This window comes from Danio rerio, chromosome 22, assembly GCF_052040795.2.
Source record: "Danio rerio strain M-AB ecotype USA chromosome 22, GRCz13ab, whole genome shotgun sequence".
In the NCBI taxonomy this organism is placed as follows: Eukaryota; Metazoa; Chordata; class Actinopteri; order Cypriniformes; family Danionidae; genus Danio; species Danio rerio.
The window spans coordinates 41,451,646-41,475,903 of record NC_141042.1 but is presented as its reverse complement, the minus strand read 5'-3'; the positions used below and the strand labels follow the sequence as shown (position 1 = coordinate 41,475,903).

General features: G+C 36.6%; 2 protein-coding genes across 3 annotated transcripts in view; one reads left to right on the top strand and one right to left on the bottom strand.

The window, feature by feature from the left end:
- Positions 1-24,258, top strand: part of mark1 (MAP/microtubule affinity-regulating kinase 1) — a 426,664-nt gene that overhangs the window by 89,576 nt on the left and 312,830 nt on the right. The gene's annotated exons all lie outside the window — the stretch shown is intronic.
- Positions 12,923-23,281, bottom strand: zgc:172076. The gene is given in 9 exon segments (NM_001113598.3): positions 12,923-13,929; positions 14,844-15,033; positions 15,117-15,240; positions 15,321-15,477; positions 17,002-17,134; positions 18,059-18,219; positions 19,798-19,996; positions 22,522-22,568; positions 23,159-23,281. Coding segments are annotated over 9 exon segments (1,206 nt in total). The 5' UTR covers positions 23,193-23,281; the 3' UTR covers positions 12,923-13,768.

Below are 24,258 nucleotides of genomic sequence, written 5' to 3'. Positions count from 1 at the left end.
CAACATCAGTCAATTTATATATTGATGATCCAGGATCAACATTGGTCAATTTATATATTGATGATCCAGGATCAACATTGATCAATTTATATATTGATGATCCAGGATCAACATTAGTCAATTTATATATTGATGATCCAGGATCAACATGTCAATTTATATATTGATGATCCAGGATCAACATCAGTCAATTTATATATTGATGATCCAGGATCAACATCAGTCAATTTATATATTGATGATCCAGGATCAACATCGGTCAATTTCTATATTGATGATCCAGGATCAACATCGGTCAATTTATATATTGATGATCCAGGATCAACATTAGTCAATTTATATATTGATGATCCAGGATCAACATCAGTCAATTTATATATTGATGATCCAGGATCAACATTGATCAATTTATATATTGATGATCCAGGATCAACATCAGTCAATTTATATATTGATGATCCAGGATCAACATCAGTCAATTTATATATTGATGATCCAGGATCAACATTGGTCAATTTATATATTGATGATCCAGGATCAACATCAGTCAATTTATATATTGTTGATCCAGGATCAACATCAGTCAATTTATATATTGTTGATCCAGGATCAACATTAGTCAATTTATATATTGATGATCCAGGATCAACATCAGTCAATTTATATATTGATGATCCAGGATCAACATCGGTCAATTTATATATTGATGATCCAGGATCAACATCAGTCAATTTATATATTGATGATCCAGGATCAACATCATTCAATTTATATATTGATGATCCAGGATCAACATCATTCAATTTATATATTGATGATCCAGGATCAACAGTAGTCAATTTATATATTGATGATCCAGGATCAACATTAGTCAATTTATATATTGATGATCCAGGATCAACATCAGTCAATTTATATATTGATGATCCAGGATCAACATTGATCAATTTATATATTGATGATCCAGGATCAACATCAGTCAATTTATATATTGATGATCCAGGATCAACATTGATCAATTTATATATTGATGATCCAGGATCAACATCAGTCAATTTATATATTGATGATCCAGGATCAACATCAGTCAATTTATATATTGATGATCCAGGATCAACATCAGTCAATTTATATATTGATGATCCAGGATCAACAATGGTCAATTTATATATTGATGATCCAGGATCAACATTAGTCAATTTATATATTGATGATCCAGGATCAACATTGGTCAATTTATATATTGATGATCCAGGATCAACATTGGTCAATTTATATATTGATGATCCAGGATCAACATCAGTCAATTTATATATTGATGATCCAGGATCAACAATGGTCAATTTATATATTGATGATCCAGGATCAACATTAGTCAATTTATATATTGATGATCCAGGATCAACATCGGTCAATTTATATATTGATGATCCAGGATCAACAGTAGTCAATTTATATATTGATGATCCAGGATCAACATCGGTCAATTTATATATTGATGATCCAGGATCAACAGTAGTCAATTTATATATTGATGATCCAGGATCAACATCGGTCAATTTATATATTGATGATCCAGGATCAACATCGGTCAATTTATATATTGATGATCCAGGATCAACATTGATCAATTTATATATTGATGATCCAGGATCAACATTGATCAATTTATATATTGATGATCCAGGATCAACATCAGTCAATTTATATATTGATGATCCAGGATCAACATCAGTCAATTTATATATTGATGATCCAGGATCAACATCAGTCAATTTATATATTGATGATCCAGGATCAACATTGATCAATTTATATATTGATGATCCAGGATCAACATCAGTCAATTTATATATTGATGATCCAGGATCAACATCAGTCAATTTATATATTGATGATCCAGGATCAACATTGATCAATTTATATATTGATGATCCAGGATCAACATTAGTCAATTTATATATTGATGATCCAGGATCAACATTGGTCAATTTATATATTGATGATCCAGGATCAACATCGGTCAATTTCTATATTGATGATCCAGGATCAACATTGGTCAATTTATATATTGATGATCCAGGATCAACATCAGTCAATTTATATATTGATGATCCAGGATCAATATTGGTAAATTTATATATTGATGATCCAGGATCAACATTGGTCAATTTATATATTGATGATCCAGGATCAACATCAGTCAATTTCTATATTGATGATCCAGGATCAACATCGGTCAATTTCTATATTGATGATCCAGGATCAACATCAGTCAATTTATATATTGATGATCCAGGATCAACATCGGTCAATTTATATATTGATGATCCAGGATCAACATCGGTCAATTTATATATTGATGATCCAGGATCCAGGATCAACATCGGTCAATTTATATATTGATGATCCAGGATCAACATTGATCAATTTATATATTGATGATCCAGGATCAACATCGGTCAATTTATATATTGATGATCCAGGATCAACATGTCAATTTATATATTGATGATCCAGGATCAACAGTAGTCAATTTATATATGATGATCCAGGATCAACATCAGTCAATTTATATATTGATGATCCAGGATCAACATTGATCAATTTATATATTGATGATCCAGGATCAACATCGGTCAATTTATATATTGATGATCCAGGATCAACATGTCAATTTATATATTGATGATCCAGGATCAACATTGATCAATTTATATATTGATGATCCAGGATCAACATCGGTCAATTTATATATTGATGATCCAGGATCAACATCGGTCAATTTATATATTGATGATCCAGGATCAACAGTAGTCAATTTATATATGATGATCCAGGATCAACATCAGTCAATTTATATATTGATGATCCAGGATCAACATTGATCAATTTATATATTGATGATCCAGGATCAACATCGGTCAATTTATATATTGATGATCCAGGATCAACATGTCAATTTATATATTGATGATCCAGGATCAACATTGATCAATTTATATATTGATGATCCAGGATCAACATCGGTCAATTTATATATTGATGATCCAGGATCAACATCGGTCAATTTATATATTGATGATCCAGGATCAACATCAGTCAATTTATATATTGATGATCCAGGATCAACATTGGTCAATTTATATATTGATGATCCAGGATCAACATTGATCAATTTATATATTGATGATCCAGGATCAACATCGGTCAATTTATATATTGATGATCCAGGATCAACATCGGTCAATTTATATATTGATGATCCAGGATCAACATCAGTCAATTTATATATTGATGATCCAGGATAAACATCAGTCAATTTATATATTGATGATCCAGGATCAACATCTGTCAATTTATATATTGATGATCCAGGATCAACAGTAGTCAATTTATATATTGATGATCCAGGATCAACATCTGTCAATTTATATATTGATGATCCAGGATCAACATCTGTCAATTTATATATTGATGATCCAGGATAAACATCAGTCAATTTATATATTGATGATCCAGGATCAACATCGGTCAATTTATATATTGATGATCCAGGATCAACATCAGTCAATTTATATATTGATGATCCAGGATCAACATCGGTCAATTTATATATTGATGATCCAGGATCAACATCGGTCAATTTATATATTGATGATCCAGGATAAACATCAGTCAATTTATATATTGATGATCCAGGATCAACATCTGTCAATTTATATATTGATGATCCAGGATCAACATCTGTCAATTTATATATTGATGATCCAGGATCAACATCTGTCAATTTATATATTGATGATCCAGGATCAACATCTGTCAATTTATATATTGATGATCCAGGATCAACATCAGTCAATTTATATATTGATGATCCAGGATCAACAGTAGTCAATTTATATATTGATGATCCAGGATCAACATCAGTCAATTTATATATTGATGATCCAGGATCCAGGATCAACATCGGTCAATTTATATATTGATGATCCAGGATCAACATCGGTCAATTTATATATTGATGATCCAGGATCCAGGATCAACATCGGTCAATTTATATATTGATGATCCAGGATCCAGGATCAACATCGGTCAATTTATATATTGATGATCCAGGATCAACATTGATCAATTTATATATTGATGATCCAGGATCAACATCGGTCAATTTATATATTGATGATCCAGGATCAACATGTCAATTTATATATTGATGATCCAGGATCAACAGTAGTCAATTTATATATGATGATCCAGGATCAACATCAGTCAATTTATATATTGATGATCCAGGATCAACATCGGTCAATTTATATATTGATGATCCAGGATCAACAGTAGTCAATTTATATATGATGATCCAGGATCAACATCAGTCAATTTATATATTGATGATCCAGGATCAACATTGATCAATTTATATATTGATGATCCAGGATCAACATCGGTCAATTTATATATTGATGATCCAGGATCAACATGTCAATTTATATATTGATGATCCAGGATCAACATTGATCAATTTATATATTGATGATCCAGGATCAACATCGGTCAATTTATATATTGATGATCCAGGATCAACATCAGTCAATTTATATATTGATGATCCAGGATCAACATCGGTCAATTTATATATTGATGATCCAGGATCAACATCAGTCAATTTATATATTGATGATCCAGGATCAACATTGGTCAATTTATATATTGATGATCCAGGATCAACATTGATCAATTTATATATTGATGATCCAGGATCAACATCGGTCAATTTATATATTGATGATCCAGGATCAACATCGGTCAATTTATATATTGATGATCCAGGATCAACATCAGTCAATTTATATATTGATGATCCAGGATAAACATCAGTCAATTTATATATTGATGATCCAGGATCAACATCAGTCAATTTATATATTGATGATCCAGGATAAACATCCGTCAATTTATATATTGATGATCCAGGATCAACATCTGTCAATTTATATATTGATGATCCAGGATCAACAGTAGTCAATTTATATATTGATGATCCAGGATCAACATCTGTCAATTTATATATTGATGATCCAGGATCAACATCTGTCAATTTATATATTGATGATCCAGGATAAACATCAGTCAATTTATATATTGATGATCCAGGATCAACATCTGTCAATTTATATATTGATGATCCAGGATCAACATCTGTCAATTTATATATTGATGATCCAGGATCAACATCTGTCAATTTATATATTGATGATCCAGGATCAACATCTGTCAATTTATATATTGATGATCCAGGATCAACATCAGTCAATTTATATATTGATGATCCAGGATCAACAGTAGTCAATTTATATATTGATGATCCAGGATCAACATCGGTCAATTTCTATATTGATGATCCAGGATCAACATCGGTCAATTTATATATTGATGATCCAGGATCAATTGATGATCCAGGATCAACATCGGTCAATTTATATATTGATGATCCAGGATCAACATTAGTCAATTTATATATTGATGATCCAGGATCAACATCGGTCAATTTATATATTGATGATCCAGGATCAACATCGGTCAATTTATATATTGATGATCCAGGATCAACATCGGTCAATTTATATATCGATGATCCAGGATCAACATCGGTCAATTTATATATTGATGATCCAGGATCAACATCAGTCAATTTATATATTGATGATCCAGGATCAACATTGGTCAATTTATATATTGATGATCCAGGATCAACATTAGTCAATTTATATATTGATGATCCAGGATCAACATCGGTCAATTTATATATTGATGATCCAGGATCAACATTGGTCAATGTATATATTGATGATCCAGGATCAACAGTAGTCAATTTATATATTGATGATCCAGGATCAACATTGGTCAATTTATATATTGATGATCCAGGATCAACAGTAGTCAATTTATATATTGATGATCCAGGATCAACATTGGTCAATTTATATATTGATGATCCAGGATCAACAGTAGTCAATTTATATATTGATGATCCAGGATCAACATCAGTCAATTTATATATTGATGATCCAGGATCAACATTGGTCAATTTATATATTGATGATCCAGGATCAACAGTAGTCAATTTATATATTGATGATCCAGGATCAACATCGGTCAATTTATATATTGATGATCCAGGATCAACATTGATCAATTTATATATTGATGATCCAGGATCAACATCGGTCAATTTATATATTGATGATCCAGGATCAACATCGGTCAATTTATATATTGATGATCCAGGATCAACATTGGTCAATTTATATATTGATGATCCAGGATCAACATCTGTCAATTTATATATTGATGATCCAGGATCAACATCAGTCAATTTATATATTGATGATCCAGGATCAACATTAGTCAATTTCTATATTGATGATCCAGGATCAACATCAGTCAATTTCTATATTGATGATCCAGGATCAACATCAGTCAATTTCTATATTGATGATCCAGGATCAACATCAGTCAATTTATATATTGTTGATCCAGGATCAACATTAGTCAATTTATATATTGATGATCCAGGATCAACATCAGTCAATTTATATATTGATGATCCAGGATCAATATCGGTCAATTTATATATTGATGATCCAGGATCAACAGTAGTCAATTTATATATTGATGATCCAGGATCAACATCAGTCAATTTATATATTGATGATCCAGGATCAACATCATTCAATTTATATATTGATGATCCAGGATCAACAGTAGTCAATTTATATATTGATGATCCAGGATCAACATTAGTCAATTTATATATTGATGATCCAGGATCAACATCAGTCAATTTATATATTGATGATCCAGGATCAACATTGATCAATTTATATATTGATGATCCAGGATCAACATCAGTCAATTTATATATTGATGATCCAGGATCAACATTGATCAATTTATATATTGATGATCCAGGATCAACATCAGTCAATTTATATATTGATGATCCAGGATCAACATCAGTCAATTTATATATTGATGATCCAGGATCAACATCAGTCAATTTATATATTGATGATCCAGGATCAACAATGGTCAATTTATATATTGATGATCCAGGATCAACATTAGTCAATTTATATATTGATGATCCAGGATCAACATTGGTCAATTTATATATTGATGATCCAGGATCAACATTGGTCAATTTATATATTGATGATCCAGGATCAACATCAGTCAATTTATATATTGATGATCCAGGATCAACAATGGTCAATTTATATATTGATGATCCAGGATCAACATTAGTCAATTTATATATTGATGATCCAGGATCAACATCGGTCAATTTATATATTGATGATCCAGGATCAACAGTAGTCAATTTATATATTGATGATCCAGGATCAACATCGGTCAATTTATATATTGATGATCCAGGATCAACAGTAGTCAATTTATATATTGATGATCCAGGATCAACATCGGTCAATTTATATATTGATGATCCAGGATCAACATTGATCAATTTATATATTGATGATCCAGGATCAACATTGATCAATTTATATATTGATGATCCAGGATCAACATTGATCAATTTATATATTGATGATCCAGGATCAACATTGATCAATTTATATATTGATGATCCAGGATCAACATCGGTCAATTTCTATATTGATGATCCAGGATCAACATCAGTCAATTTATATATTGATGATCCAGGATCCAGGATCAACATCGGTCAATTTATATATTGATGATCCAGGATCAACATCGGTCAATTTATATATTGATGATCCAGGATCCAGGATCAACATCGGTCAATTTATATATTGATGATCCAGGATCAACATTGATCAATTTATATATTGATGATCCAGGATCAACATCGGTCAATTTATATATTGATGATCCAGGATCAACAGTAGTCAATTTATATATGATGATCCAGGATCAACATCAGTCAATTTATATATTGATGATCCAGGATCAACATCGGTCAATTTATATATTGATGATCCAGGATCAACAATGGTCAATTTACCTATTGATGATCCAGGATCAACAATGGACAATTTATATATTGATGATCCAGGATCAACATCGGTCAATTTATATATTGATGATCCAGGATCAACAGTAGTCAATTTATATATTGATGATCCAGGATCAACATCGGTCAATTTATATATTGATGATCCAGGATCAACATCGGTCAATTTATATATTGATGATCCAGGATCAACATTGATCAATTTATATATTGATGATCCAGGATCAACATTGATCAATTTATATATTGATGATCCAGGATCAACATCGGTCAATTTCTATATTGATGATCCAGGATCAACATCAGTCAATTTATATATTGATGATCCAGGATCCAGGATCAACATCGGTCAATTTATATATTGATGATCCAGGATCAACATCGGTCAATTTATATATTGATGATCCAGGATCCAGGATCAACATCGGTCAATTTATATATTGATGATCCAGGATCAACATTGATCAATTTATATATTGATGATCCAGGATCAACATCGGTCAATTTATATATTGATGATCCAGGATCAACAGTAGTCAATTTATATATGATGATCCAGGATCAACATCAGTCAATTTATATATTGATGATCCAGGATCAACATCGGTCAATTTATATATTGATGATCCAGGATCAACAATGGTCAATTTACCTATTGATGATCCAGGATCAACAATGGACAATTTATATATTGATGATCCAGGATCAACATCGGTCAATTTATATATTGATGATCCAGGATCAACATCGGTCAATTTATATATTGATGATCCAGGATCAACATCAGTCAATTTATCTATTGATGATCCAGGATCAACATTAGTCAATTTATATATTGATGATCCAGGATCAACATCGGTCAATTTATATATTGATGATCCAGGATCAACATCAGTCAATTTATCTATTGATGATCCAGGATCAACATCGGTCAATTTATATATTGATGATCCAGGATCAACAGTAGTCAATTTTTTATATTGATGATCCAGGAACAACATTAGTCAATTTATATATTGATGATCCAGGATCAACATCAGTCAATTTATATATTGATGATCCAGGATCAACAGTAGTCAATTTTTTATATTGATGATCCAGGATCAACATTGGTCAATTTATATATTGATGATCCAGGATCAACAGTAGTCAATTTATATATTGATGATCCAGGATCAACATTGGTCAATTTATATATTGATGATCCAGGATCAACATCGGTCAATTTATATATTGATGATCCAGGATCAACAGTAGTCAATTTTTTATATTGATGATCCAGGATCAACAATGGTCAATTTATATATTGATGATCCAGGATCAACATTGCTCAATTTATATATTGATGATCCAGGATCAACAGTAGTCAATTTTTTATATTGATGATCCAGGATCAACAATGGTCAATTTATATATTGATGATCCAGGATCAACAATGGTCAATTTACATATTGATGATCCAGGATCAACAGTAGTCAATTTATATATTGATGATCCAGGATCAACAATGGTCAATTTATATATTGATGATCCAGGATCAACAATGGTCAATTTACATATTGATGATCCAGGATCAACATTGATCAATTTATATATTGATGATCCAGGATCAACATTGGTCAATTTATATATTGATGATCCAGGATCAACATTGATCAATTTATATATTGATGATCCAGGATCAACATCAGTCAATTTATATATTGATGATCCAGGATCAACATTAGTCAATTTATATATTGATGATCCAGGATCAACATTGGTCAATTTATATATTGATGATCCAGGATCAACATTAGTCAATTTATATATTGATGATCCAGGATCAACATTAGTCAATTTATATATTGATGATCCAGGATCAACATCGGTCAATTTATATATTGATGATTCAAGATCAACATTGGTCAATTTATATATTGATGATCCAGGATCAACATCAGTCAATTTATCTATTGATGATCCAGGATCAACATTAGTCAATTTATATATTGATGATCCAGGATCAACATCAGTCAATTTATATATTGATGATCCAGGATCAACATTAGTCAATTTATATATTGATGATCCAGGATCAACATTAGTCAATTTATATATTGATGATCCAGGATCAACATTAGTCAATTTATATATTGATGATCCAGGATCAACATCGGTCAATTTATATATTGATGATTCAAGATCAACATTGGTCAATTTATATATTGATGATCCAGGATCAACATCAGTCAATTTATCTATTGATGATCCAGGATCAACATCAGTCAATTTATATATTGATGATCCAGGATCAACAGTAGTCAATTTATATATTGATGATCCAGGATCAACATCAGTCAATTTATATATTGATGATCCAGAATCAACATCGGTCAATTTATATATTGATGATCCAAGATCAACATTGGTCAATTTATATATTGATGATTCAAGATCAACATTGGTCAATTTATATATTGATGATCCAGGATCAACATTGGTCAATTTATATATTGATGATCCAGGATCAACATCAGTCAATTTATATATTGATGATCCAGGATCAACATCGGTCAATTTATATATTGATGATCCAGGATCAACATCAGTCAATTTATATATTGATGATCCAGGATCAACAGTAGTCAATTTATATATTGATGATCCAGGATCAACATCGGTCAATTTATATATTGATGATCCAGGATCAACAGTAGTCAATTTATATATTGATGATCCAGGATCAACATCGGTCAATTTATATATTGATGATCCAGGATCAACATCAGTCAATTTATATATTGATGATCCAGAATCAACATTGGTCAATTTATATATTGATGATCCAGGATCAACATCAGTCAATTTATATATTGATGATCCAGGATCAACATCAGTCAATTTATATATTGATGATCCAGGATCAACATCGGTCAATTTATCTATTGATGATCCAGGATCAACATCGGTCAATTTATATATTGATGATCCAGGATCAACATCAGTCAATTTATCTATTGATGATCCAGGATCAACATTGGTCAATTTATATATTGATGATCCAGGATCAACATCAGTCAATTTATATATTGATGATCCAGGATCAACATCAGTCAATTTATATATTGATGATCCAGGATCAACATCAGTCAATTTATATATTGATGATCCAGGATCAACATCGGTCAATTTATATATTGATGATCCAGGATCAACATCGGTCAATTTATATATTGATGATCCAGGATCAACATCAGTCAATTTATATATTGATGATCCAGAATCAACATTGGTCAATTTATATATTGATGATCCAGGATCAACATTGGTCAATTTATATATTGATGATCCAGGATCAACATTGGTCAATTTATATATTGATGATCCAGGATCAACATTGGTCAATTTATATATTGATGATCCAGGATCAACATTAGTCAATTTATATATTGATGATCCAGGATCAACATTAGTCAATTTATATATTGATGATCCAGGATCAACATTGGTCAATTTATATATTGATGATCCAGGATCAACATTAGTCAATTTATATATTGATGATCCAGGATCAACATTGGTCAATTTATATATTGATGATCCAGGATCAACAATGGTCAATTTACATATTGATGATCCAGGATCAACATCGGTCAATTTATATATTGATGATCCAGGATCAACATTGGTCAATTTATATATTGATGATCCAGGATCAACAGTAGTCAATTTATATATTGATGATCCAGGATCAACATCGGTCAATTTATATATTGATGATCCAGGATCAACATCAGTCAATTTATATATTGATGATCCAGGATCAACATCAGTCAATTTATATATTGATGATCCAGGATCAACATTGATCAATTTATATATTGATGATCCAGGATCAACATCGGTCAATTTATATATTGATGATCCAGGATCAACATTAGTCAATTTATATATTGATGATCCAGGATCAACATCAGTCAATTTATATATTGATGATCCAGGATCAACATCGGTCAATTTATATATTGATGATCCAAGATCAACATTGGTCAATTTATATATTGATGATCCAGGATCAACATTAGTCAATTTATATATTGATGATCCAGGATCAACATCGGTCAATTTATATATTGATGATCCAAGATCAACATTGGTCAATTTATATATTGATGATCCAGGATCAACATTAGTCAATTTATATATTGATGATCCAGGATCAACATCGGTCAATTTATATATTGATGATCCAGAATCAACATCGGTTAATTTATACATTGATGATCCAAGATCAACATTGGTCAATTTATATATTGATGATCCAAGATCAACATTGGTCAATTTATATATTGATGATCCAGAATCAACATCGGTCAATTTATACATTGATGATCCAGGATCAACATCGGTCAATTTATATATTGATGATCCAGGATCAACATTGGTCAATTTATATATTGATGATCCAGGATCAACAGTAGTCAATTTATATATTGATGATCCAAGATCAACATTGGTCAATTTATATATTGATGATCCAGGATCAACATCAGTCAATTTATATATTGATGATCCAGGATCAACAGTAGTCAATTTATATATTGATGATCCAAGATCAACATTGGTCAATTTATATATTGATGATCCAGGATCAACATCAGTCAATTTATATATTGATGATCCAGGATCAACATCGGTCAATTTATATATTGATGATCCAGGATCAACATCGGTCAATTTATATATTGATGATCCAGGATCAACATTGGTCAATTTATATATTGATGATCCAGGATCAACATCAGTCAATTTATATATTGATGATCCAGGATCAATTAATATATTTAATTATTTGCATTCATAGCATGAACTAGTAATGAACACTTGTACAGCATTTATTAATCACAGATCAACATTTACTTTTGCATTATTTACGTTCAAATTCATGCTTCTAAACAATAGTTAATGTTAACAACTGTATTTTATATGTATTATAATTAATGAATTTATCGCTTTTACATTCTGACTGCAATGCCTGATTATTAAACTGTTAAAATGAATATAGTTAAATGAAATGTTCTTAGGAATGAAATATGTGTTGTTTGGAAGAGTGTATTTGCATTGTGCTGCTATTATATTGACTGACGTATAACATTGATGACAATAACATTGTTTTTCGCAATATATTTTCAACCCAAGCTCATTCTGAAAACGTAACAGACGTTTCTATAGACCGAATTTACATGGCCGGAGGTACGTATGGCTGCATTTCATTTTTTTCAAGCGAACGCCACAGGGCTCCTCTTTACAAAAATCAGAATCCAAAAAATAAAGTGAACGAGTTCATAACAACAGGGTGAGAATGTGGTGAAATCCGAAAACCAACCTCGTTGCTTGGGTTTAGGGAAGGAGGAGGAGGAGGGTAGGTCGGCCCATTGGCTAGCCCAGTCAATCATTCAGTCGGACAGACGGTCGCTCGACAGCGGCCTCCGGTGGCGTAACACGAAAACAGCGCGGGCGTGAAAACAAAAACTGCACAATTACGTACCTCCCGGGGCGTATTTTGCGGTCACCAGAAACGTCCGCGGGGCTATGTTTCCAGAATGAGCCTGGGTTGTGTATTTTAGTGCAGCATATCCTCCAAAATAAAATAGATATTGTGGCAGTCCTAAGAAGTCTTGCATCCTGAGCCTTCAGCTCTCACGAAGCCAAAACCCTGCTGCTTCATTTCTGAGCGGGAACCAAGTCATCGATGCCCCCATTATTTTCCAGTCTTTTCTCCATTCTAATGAGGAGTTTGACTCCATCCACCACTAGCTGGGTCAGTCCAACTTCAGTGACACCTATAGTCTGCAGGTTGCTGATTTTGTAGACGCCTGGATCGCCTGCACATATATAAAAACACCACATTTGCATCTCATTTGTACATTTTTAGACTGTGTGCCAATGCATCGCTGACAGAACCGGACTAATATGATCATACTTCTCAGCTCTGGTGGGCACTGCTCCTGTTTTAGGTTAATATTCATTAAATCAAAGGGTCTAGCACAGAGGTCCTCCAGTTCCTGGAGATCTACCTTCACGCAGAGCTCAGCTCCAGCACTTGATAATTAATCAAAGGTGTGTTTGGTCAGAATTGAGCCTGAAATCTGCATAAACATAGATCTCCAGCAGCAGGGTTGGTATTGTGGTTTTCTTGCCTCGTGAACTTTAATGCACTCAGACCACCATTATGAAATGTTGATATTTGCAACAATGATCAAGATATGTGGGTGGCACTGTGGCCTCACAGCAAGAAAGTCATTGGTTTGAGTCAGCTGGCATTTCTGCGTCAAGTTTGCATGTTCTCCCTGTTTAGGCATGGGTTTCCTCCAGGTTTTCTCCACAGTCCAAACACTATAGGGCAAAGGGTGTCCAAAGTCGGTCCTGGAGGGCCAGTGTCCTGCTGACTTTAGCTCCAACTTGCTTCAACACACACGCCTGGAAGTTTCTAGTATACTTAGTGAGAGCTTGATTAGCTTGTTCAGGTGTGTTTGATTAGGGTTGGAGCTTAACTTTCCAGAACATTGGCCCTCCAGGAACGAGTGTGGACACCCCTGCTGTAGAGGAATTGAATAAACTATATTGGCCATAGTGTATCAGTGTGTGTGAGTGCTTGTGTATGGATGTTTTCCAGTACTGTGTTGAACATATGCTGGAATAGTTGGCGGTTCATTCCGCTGTGGTGACCCCTGATGAATAAAGGGACTAAGCCGAAGGACAATGAATGAATGAATGTTTAAACAGAGTCTTGCCATACTTGTCGTTTCCATTTGAAGTCGTAGTCTATCCAGGATGTCATCCAGGCGTTTGTTTTTGGCAAGATTCAGCAGGTTTACAGAGACGCTTGCCTTCAGGCCTGTGCCCACCTCCGCTGGTGAACTGACCACCCAGCCCAAGTGAGTCTTCCAGATAAACGTATGCCTTAGTTTCTTATATAGTGTCTCCAACTGTAAAGAAAAACAATTGTGATGTGATGAAAGGTGTTTATACCTCAGGGTTCAGTATTAGGACCCATGTCATTAAGATAAACCTTTTGCACATTGATGCAGATGGTTTTAAATGCCTCTTGTAAGGAAGCATCACTTCTATAAGACACCAGTTTCAGATGGTCCTCCATGTTCACCCAAACAGCCAGGGATCCATCCTTACTCAACCTAAATGTGAGGGGAAAACATATTCAATAAGCAAAATTTCCCCAAAGGCAAATATACACAGCTTATAAACTCTGACCGACCACAAGGCTCTGGCATCAGGCCAGTCACGAGCCACACCGATCTTGATCAGAGAAGCTGGAGGAAACTCCATCACAACCTTGCGGTCCTCACTCTCATGGCTGAGCTCATCGATGGAGTAAAGCTTCCCTGGCAGATCCTCGCCAAGCTGCTCTAAAGCTGCACAACAATAAACATCAGCATGAAGTATAACCCTCTGATTGAGGAGTGTCCAGTCCTTCTGGAGAATCACTGTCCTGCAGAACTCTGATGTAAAACACTAGCCTAGGACGTCATCTGCTGTTAAACACTAGCCCAGAGCAGCGTCTGCTGTTAAACACTAGCCTAGGACGTCATCTGCTGTTAAACACTAGCCTAGAGCGACATCTGCTGTTAAACACTAGCCCAGAGCAGCGTCTGCTGTTAAACACTAGCCTAGAGCAACATCTGCTGTTAAAAACTAGCCTAGAGCAGCATCTGCTGTTAAACACTAGCCTAGAGCGACATCTGCTGTTAAAGACTAGCCTAGAGCAACATCTGCTGGTAAACACTAGCCTAGAGCAGCATCTGCTGGTAAACACTAGCCTAGAGCGACATCTGCTGGTAAACACTAGCCTAGAGCAACATCTGCTGTTAAACACTAGCCTAGAGCGACATCTGCTGGTAAACACTAGACTAGAGCAGCATCTGCTGGTAAACACTAGCCTAGAGCAACATCTGCTGGTAAACACTAGCCTAGAGCAGCATCTGTTGGTAAACAGCAGCCTAGAGCAGCATCTGCTGGTAAACAGTAGCCTAGAGCAGCATCTGCTGGTAAACACTAGCCTAGAGCAGCATCTGCTAGTAAACACTAGCCTAGAGCAACATCTGCTGTTAAACACTAGCCAAGAGCACCATCTGCTGTTAAACACTAGCCTAGAGCAGCATCTGCTGTTAAACACTAGCCTAGAGCGACATCTGCTGTTAAACACTAGCCAAGAGCACCATCTGCTGTTAAACACTAGCCTAGAGCACCGTCTGCTGTTAAACACTAGCCTAGAGCGCCACCTGTTGTTAAACACTAGCCTAGAGCGACATCTGCTGTTAACACTAGCCTAGAGCAGCATCTGCTGTTAAACACTAGCCTAGAGTTTAGCTGATTTCAGGACAGTGACCCTCCATTAACAGGTTTGACATAACTGATTTTAAGGCAGGGATGTCCACACTTGGTCCTGGAGGGCCGGTGTCCTGCAAAGTTTAGTTCCAACCTCAATCAGACACAGGCCAGCTAATTAAGCTCTTACTAGAAACATCCTGCAGGTGTGTTGAGGCAAGTTGGAGCTAAAATCTGCAGGACACCGGCCCTCCAGGACTGAGTTTGAACACCACTGTTTTAAGGCATAGTTCAGTCAAACATTTTAATTTTGCCATCATTTACTCATTCTCCATTTGTCCCAAACCTGTTTAGGTTCCTTTTCTCTGTTGAACACAGATAGAAAACAAAAAATGCATATATATTTTTAAGATTGTTTCAAATATATAGGAATAGACTTCCATAGTAGTTAAATCCTACTTTGAATATCAGTGGTCACCCATTTCCAACATTCTTCGGAATATCATTTGTGTTTACAGGAAAATAAAATTAAAGATAGGTACATGGTGAGCAGTTGTTATTTTTAGAAGTGTCCCTTTAAGCAGAAGTATGCTGTTCTGTATCTGCAGTACCTGTGTTGGCCAGTGTGAGGAGCCGTCTGCGCTCTCCCCTGCTGCAGTGAGTGGGAAAGCTGAAATCCTCCACACTGCGACTCACAGTCACCTCACAACCCGAAACATACGCTGGATCAAAGTCATCACCTCCCTGGACAAATACACTGATTTTACACAACCACAACATGCTAGCACTCCAGCATTCAAAAAAAAATCTAGCCTATCTGCTTTTAAACACTAGCCTAAAGTGCCGTCTGCTGTTAAACACTAGCCTAGAGCAACATCTGCTGTTAAACACTAGCCTAGAGCAACATCTGCTGTTAAACACTAGCCTAGAGCGCCATCTGCTTTTAAACACTAGCCTAAAGTGCCATCTGCTGTTAAACACTAGCCTAGAGCAACATCTGCTGTTAAACACTAGCCTAGAGCGCTGTCTGCTGTTAAACATTAGCCTAAAGCAACATCTGCTGTTAAACACTAGCCTAGAGCGCCCTCTGCTGTTAAACCCTAGCCTAGAGCAGCATCTGCTGTTAAAAACACTAGCCTAGAGCGCCCTCTGCTGTTAAACACTAGCCTAGAGCAACATGTGCTGTTAAACACTAGCCTAGAGCAGCATCTGCTGTTAAACACTAGCCTAGAGCAACATCTGCTGTTAAACACTAGCCTAGAGCAACATGTGCTGTTAAACACTAGCCTAGAGCAGCATCTGCTGTTAAACACTAGCCTAGAGCGCCCTCTGCTGTTAAACACTAGCCTAGAGCGCTGTCTGCTGTTAAACACTAGCCTAGAGCAGCATCTGCTGTTAAACACTAGCCTAGAGCAGCATCTGCTGTTAAACACTAACGTTTTTTGATGCCAATGTTAGATTTAAGTTAAGTGTTTTGACAATATGGTAGTCAATTGACATGATTTGCATTTCTGATATGTTTTATGACGTGTTCATTAATGACATTAACGTGCCTGCTGTTATTACACCCCAAGAGATTTAAAACTGTACAATTAATATTACATCAAAACATATTTGGTCAAAGGTGTTCGACGTTCGCTTGTTGTCATTACAATGAGTTTTTCTCACCTTCAGGTTGTCGTAGTTAAAGTCGCTCTCGTGTACAGCGTCGCTGGTGACCTTATAGCCATGGTAAGACTCAATAATGCGGTCGAAAAAGTCACAGAACAGGATATATGACTGAGCATCGCCAGCTAAACATCCCACTGATTTGGTTCCTGTGGACTGTCCTGTTAAAATAAATAAAAAGCAGACAAACACTGAGTTATTTCATAAAGGGACAGCATTCGCAAATGTAAAAGATGCTTAAATAAATATAAATACATGACCGCCTCATAGAGTTTCCATCTGAAAAGACATGTGTTATATGGTTGTTTATAGTAGGGGGTTTTATTTCTGTAGTTTATTTATGGCATGCCTCAAGGTTCAGTATCAAGACCCTTGTTTTTTTTTTACCTCTCACATAATTTTTTTTTAATAAAAACACTTTAGCATGCTAATTCAGAAGGTTTAAAATGCCTCTTGTAAGTAAGAAAAAAGCATATGAAGTGCATTGTATTGTTCGTCAACTTAAATATCATTCATTTATTCATTTTCTTCCACTTTTCCAGGGCCGGGTCACAGGCACTGTAGTCTTAGGAGAGAACCCCAAACTTCTTACTCTCCAGACAATTCCTTAAGCACCTCTGGGGGGATCCTGAGGTGATCCCAGGCCAGCAGAGAGACATAGTCTCTTCAGCGTATCCTGGGTCTTCCGGGACATGCCTGGAACCCCTCCTTAGGTAGGTGTCCGTAACAGATGCCTAAACCACCTCAGCTGACTTCCCTCGATGTGGAGGAGCAGCGGCTCTACTCCGAGCTCCTCCCGGGTGACAGAGCTCCTCACCGTATCTATATGTCTGCAAAGGAAACTCTTTTCGGCCGCTTGTATCTGAGAACTTGTCCTTTCAGTCATGACCCAAAGCTCATGACATTAGGTGAGAATAGGTTTGGAGATTGACCGGAAAATCGAGAGCTTTGCCTTTCGGCTCAGCTCCTTCTTCACCACAACGGACTACAGCGGGATGCTGGTGCATTGTGGAATGGGTGTTGGTCAAAGGTTAGGACCACGACAACCTGATTGACGGGCACAGAAACCGAACTAAATCATATTTTTAAAAAGTGTAATAAAATTAAGATCTAAGAAATACATTACAACTTTGATTGTCTTACAGCGTCTTCATCTGAAAATACAGGTTTTAGCATTCAGAAACTATCAGGCATGCTGTCGCACGTAAATAGGCATATTCGGACCCAGAGCTAGCTGGTGGTATCTAACAAATTCCTTTAGTAGGTTCATCAAAACAAACCATGTTGATTTTGTTAGCTCACATTGCTAGTCTAGCGGTGAATAATTCATCCGTGCATGTCATTATGGAAAAGCAAACAGTTTGCCCTTGTTATCTTTAATTAAAATCTGTAAATGCACTTGCTGTTTGTTTTCAGATTGGGTCAGTCTGAGGTAGTGGGCGTAGCTATCACACTTAACCACGCCCCTCCAGCTGTCAGTTTTGATAACACACAGATATATGGTGAGTAGGAGCAGTCTGATAGGCTGTAATAACTCTCCCCAAACCCCGTCCCCCCATCTTTCTGAATGAAACGCCTACTTTACTACATCCAATCAGCTCGCAGTATAATAAAGAAGCAACGCCCACTGCTTTCTCTTTTAATATTTAGTTGCTCTGCATCACAATACGAAAAAAAAATGGTTGCAGCTTCCAGTTCATGTGGACTTCAACTAAATAATCCATCAAGTATAAACTGACCTGGATCCTCGAGTCCAGGGCGTATGACATCGTCAAAGATGACCCCGCCCTCAGTGGCGCGGTTGAACTGTCGTGTGTACATGTGCAGGTTGAGGATTCGACCCATCAGGGTCTGGTTTCTGTCCAGGTTTGGAAACTCGTCTTTAGGGGACCCTCTCTTCAGATTGAGCCGGCTCATAGGGTCACGAGGGAGTAAACTCTGGGTACAACAACACACAGTTACTGCATACACCGTAAATACAGATCTTGCCTTACATTTATCAGTTGAATCAATTCAGCTTACAAGTCAACTCTTACATCAATCAAACTGACTAAAATACTGAGTTAAACTTTGTATAACTCCAAAAATGAAATTAAAAACTTATCAGTCATTTAAGGCGGGGCTTTCCTTCCTTAAGGCTGGGACTATCAGTCATTTAGGGCGGAGCTATCAGTCGTTTAGTGTGTGGTAATCATCAATTTTTTAGGGTGGGGTTATTGATTTTGGGGCGAGACTATCAGTAATTTAGGGTGGTGCAATCTGTCATTTAAGGCGGGGCTATCAGTAATTAAGGGTGGTGCAATCTGTCATATAGGGTGGGGCTATCAGTAATTTGGATTGGGGTATCATCCTTTAGGGCGGTGGTATGTCATTTTGGGTGGGGTTATCATTCATTTAGGGTGGGGCTATCAATTATTTAGGGTGGGGTCATTATTAATTTAGGGCGGGGCTATCAGTAGTTTTGGGTGGTGCTTTCAGTATTTATTAGAGATATTAGTAATTTAGGGTGGGGTTATCATTCCTTTAGGGCAGAGCTATAATTTTTTTAGGGTGGGGTTATTATTAATTTAGGGCAGGGCTATCAGCGATTTAGGGGCTGCTATCTGTCATTTAGGCCGGGGCTTTTAGTAATTTAGGGTACAGTTATTATTCTTTTAGGGCGGGGCAATCAGTCATTTAGGGTGGGGTTATAATTTCTTTCGGGCGGGGCTATCAGTCATTTAGGGTGGGGTTATCATTTTTTTCGGGCGGGGCTATCAGTCATTTAGGGTGGAGTTATAATTTCTTTCGGGCGGGGCTATCAGTCATTTAGGGTGGGGTTATAATTTCTTTCGGGCGGGGCTATCAGTCATTTAGGGTGGGGTTATCACTTCTTTAGGGCAGGGCTATCAGTCATTTAGGGTGGGGTTATCATTCTATTAGGGCAGGGCTATCAGTCATTTAGGGAGGGATTATTATTCCTTTAGGGCGGAGCTATCTGTCATTTAGGGTGCGGGTAATATTCCTGTAGCTTGGGGCTATCAGTCATTTAGGGCGGGGCTATCAGTCACTTAGGGTGGGGTTATCATTCCTTTAGGGCGGGGCTATCAGTCACTTAGGGTGGGGTTATCATTCCTTTAGGGCGGGGCTATCAGGGTGTGCCATTTCTGCCCTGCCTTTAAAGGAGGCAGTGGTTTTTACACAATTACACAACTCTGTTTCTCGTCATCATCTGAAAAAATTCATTCATTCATTTTCTTGTCGGCTTAGTCCCTTTATTATTCCGGGGTCGCCACAGCGGAATGAACCGCCAACTTATCCAGCAAGTTTTTTTAAGCAGCGGATGCCCTTCCAGCCGCAACCCATCTCTGGGAAACACACACATTCACACACACACTCATACAATACGGACAATTTAGCCTACCCAATTCACCTGTGCCACATGTCTTTGGACTGTGCATGGGGAAAACCGGAGCACCCGGAGGAAACCCACGCGAAGGCAGGAAGAACCTGCAAACTCCACACAGAAACGCCAACTGAGCCGAGGTTCAACAATCCAGCAGGTTCCCAAAGGCCAACTTTAAGACAGTGTGGACTAAAGCATGTTAAGTGGACTTAAGCTTGCTTTCACCACTAAAGTAATGAGCTCTGAAAAACTGCACTCAAAGTGTGAGCAGAAGTCAGTGAAGGTGGAGGAAATGTGCTGGTGTTTTCTGCAGCAGGAGCCAAACAGAAACATGATGGTGAAAGCAGATGTTTATTAGAGTAATATTCTTCCCTTCATCATCAAACAGATCCGTGTAGATAATAGCAATGAAATAATAAAATGGCAGACCGGAGTCCTGACCTAAACATGATTGAAAATGTAAAAAAAAGCCAAATTTATGGCTAATAACACGAAAACCTGTGAACTGTATAGGAGATGATCAAGACACTCAAAAAACAGTGTGAAACTCTAGTTATGACCTGTGAGACACTAATGATTTAACATTCAAAACATTTGAGTTTTTCCCAGAGATGGGTTGCGGCTGGAAGGGCATCCGCTGTGTAAAAACGTGCTGGAGTAGTTGGCGGTTCATTCCGCTGTGGCGACCCCGGATTAATAAAGGGACTAAGCCAACAAGAAAATGAATGAATGAATGAATGAGCATTTGAGTTGTAATCTGTCTTCATGCTAGAATCACTGTTGTTCTCAGATGTTGATCACTACAAAACACAGGTACAACTAGAATATTACGGCCACACTTAAAAGTCCATTACAATCTTGAATGATTGAATTATCTCTGGCATTATTTTCGAATGCAGAAGCAAGTCATCCTGTGCAAAATATTTGCAAAGCACGTCAGTAAAGAGAGAGGACGCGGTTGAGGCGATGCACTGGAGAACAATGCAACTGTGGCAGCGCTCTGCAAACAGAGAAAAGCACGGGACTTTCCACTAGCCGAGTGTAAATGAGCGTGCAGTGTGTTTGCGAAGGGGAATACCTCCAGCACAGGCCTGTATTTGGACTCCTTTGGGTGCTCAGTAGGGGCTGAAACAGAAATCGAACATGTCTCAAATACACAAATGAGTATTGTGTTGGTGCTTTTAAAGGGGACCCATAATGCCACTGTTTACAAGATGTGAAATGCGTCTCTGATGTCTTTAGAAAGTGTGTGTGAAGTTTCAGCTCACTAATAATGTTTATAACTCTCTGAAGCTGACCCTTTTAGGCTTTGATCCTAATTACGGCGTTTTGGTGACTGTCGCTTTAAATCCAAATGAGAGTGCTCTTTTCAGGAGGCGGAGCTACAAGTGCCTGCATGTCAGCTGCTGATTCAAATACAAGACTGACGTCCTATGGTAATGAGGGAGAGATGGTCACTAGTGGGCGGGGCTTTCCCCCTCTGATGACATCATACAAAGGGAGAATGTCAATCAAAGTGCTTCCTTCATCAAGTCTGATTATAAACAAACACAATTAATACACTTTCACCATTAGAGGCTGCTTATATTCACACACTGCTGACCCCTTATAAAAGTGATTTCTGCATAATAGCCCCCCTTTAAATCAACAATCAGTGGTTAAAGAGCTGCATTCAGTTATTAATCTCCTCCATGCATGTAAAATGTGCCACTTACGCTTAATCATCCACATTTTTTCTCTTCTCCACATCTTCTGTGCTCTCGTTTGCTCTGTTTTTTTCCTGAAAGTGCTTCCAGAGACCGTGCAGCCGCCAGCAGTTGGATGTGTCTGTGATCAGTGCCTATGAATAGGCTGATGGTCATCTGAGCGGCTATTGTCAGCAGGCAGGTGTCAGGTTGCTTGTTGTACTGTAATAATGTGGCTATTTATATGCGTCAGTGTCATCCTCCGTGTGTACAAACACGTACAGTGTAGGTCTGATCGCTGTTGTTGGCGGAAAATGACTTTGTTTTGGTGGAGGACACATGCCTGTGAGCCATTTAAATGGGTTAAATCTAGTTGTTTGAGGTATAGTGGCAGGACAAATGAGTTTCTTTAGAGTCAAACTGATTCATATACATATATAAGACGCCTCTCATTTGGAGAATGAAGCCTCATGCATTGCTCAGGTGTGAGTTTCTCACAGACTTCAACAGAGTGACAAAATCTTGATGCTTCTGTGGGTCTCGTCTATCAAATCTGAGCTTTATCTTGTATTCTCTATTGGATTGAGATCAGGTGATTGGCTGGGCCATTCCACAGCTTGATTTTCTTTCTCTGAAAGCATCTGAGAGTCTCCTCGGCTGTGTTTTGGATCATTGTCGTGCTGAAATGTTTCATCTTCATCCTCCTGCTGATGTAGATGTTGGACTGAAGCAGCTGATGTTCATTTACACTGAGGAAGGGCAGAGCGATGCTGAAGAACGACTGAGAGATTTCAGCTGCTGTCTGGGCTTTCCATGTCCTTCTACACCTTCCTTTCTTTATGTGTTTCTTCATTGCTTTTCATATAAGCCACTTCCGATAACAAATGATCAACTAGAAGTGCATTATATGCATATAATATATCTTATACATTATATTATTATTATTTCAAACAACTAAAATGTCAATAAAAGTCATTTTGTTAAACTTGAATTTTCGACATCAAAAGTCGACAGCAGAAATCAGCATCCCATAATGCAGTTCACAACCGTAAATAAACAGAAAAAAACGGAGAGGACAACATGGTGGCGCATTAATCAGACGTACCTATACACGCTCCTGCAACATTCGA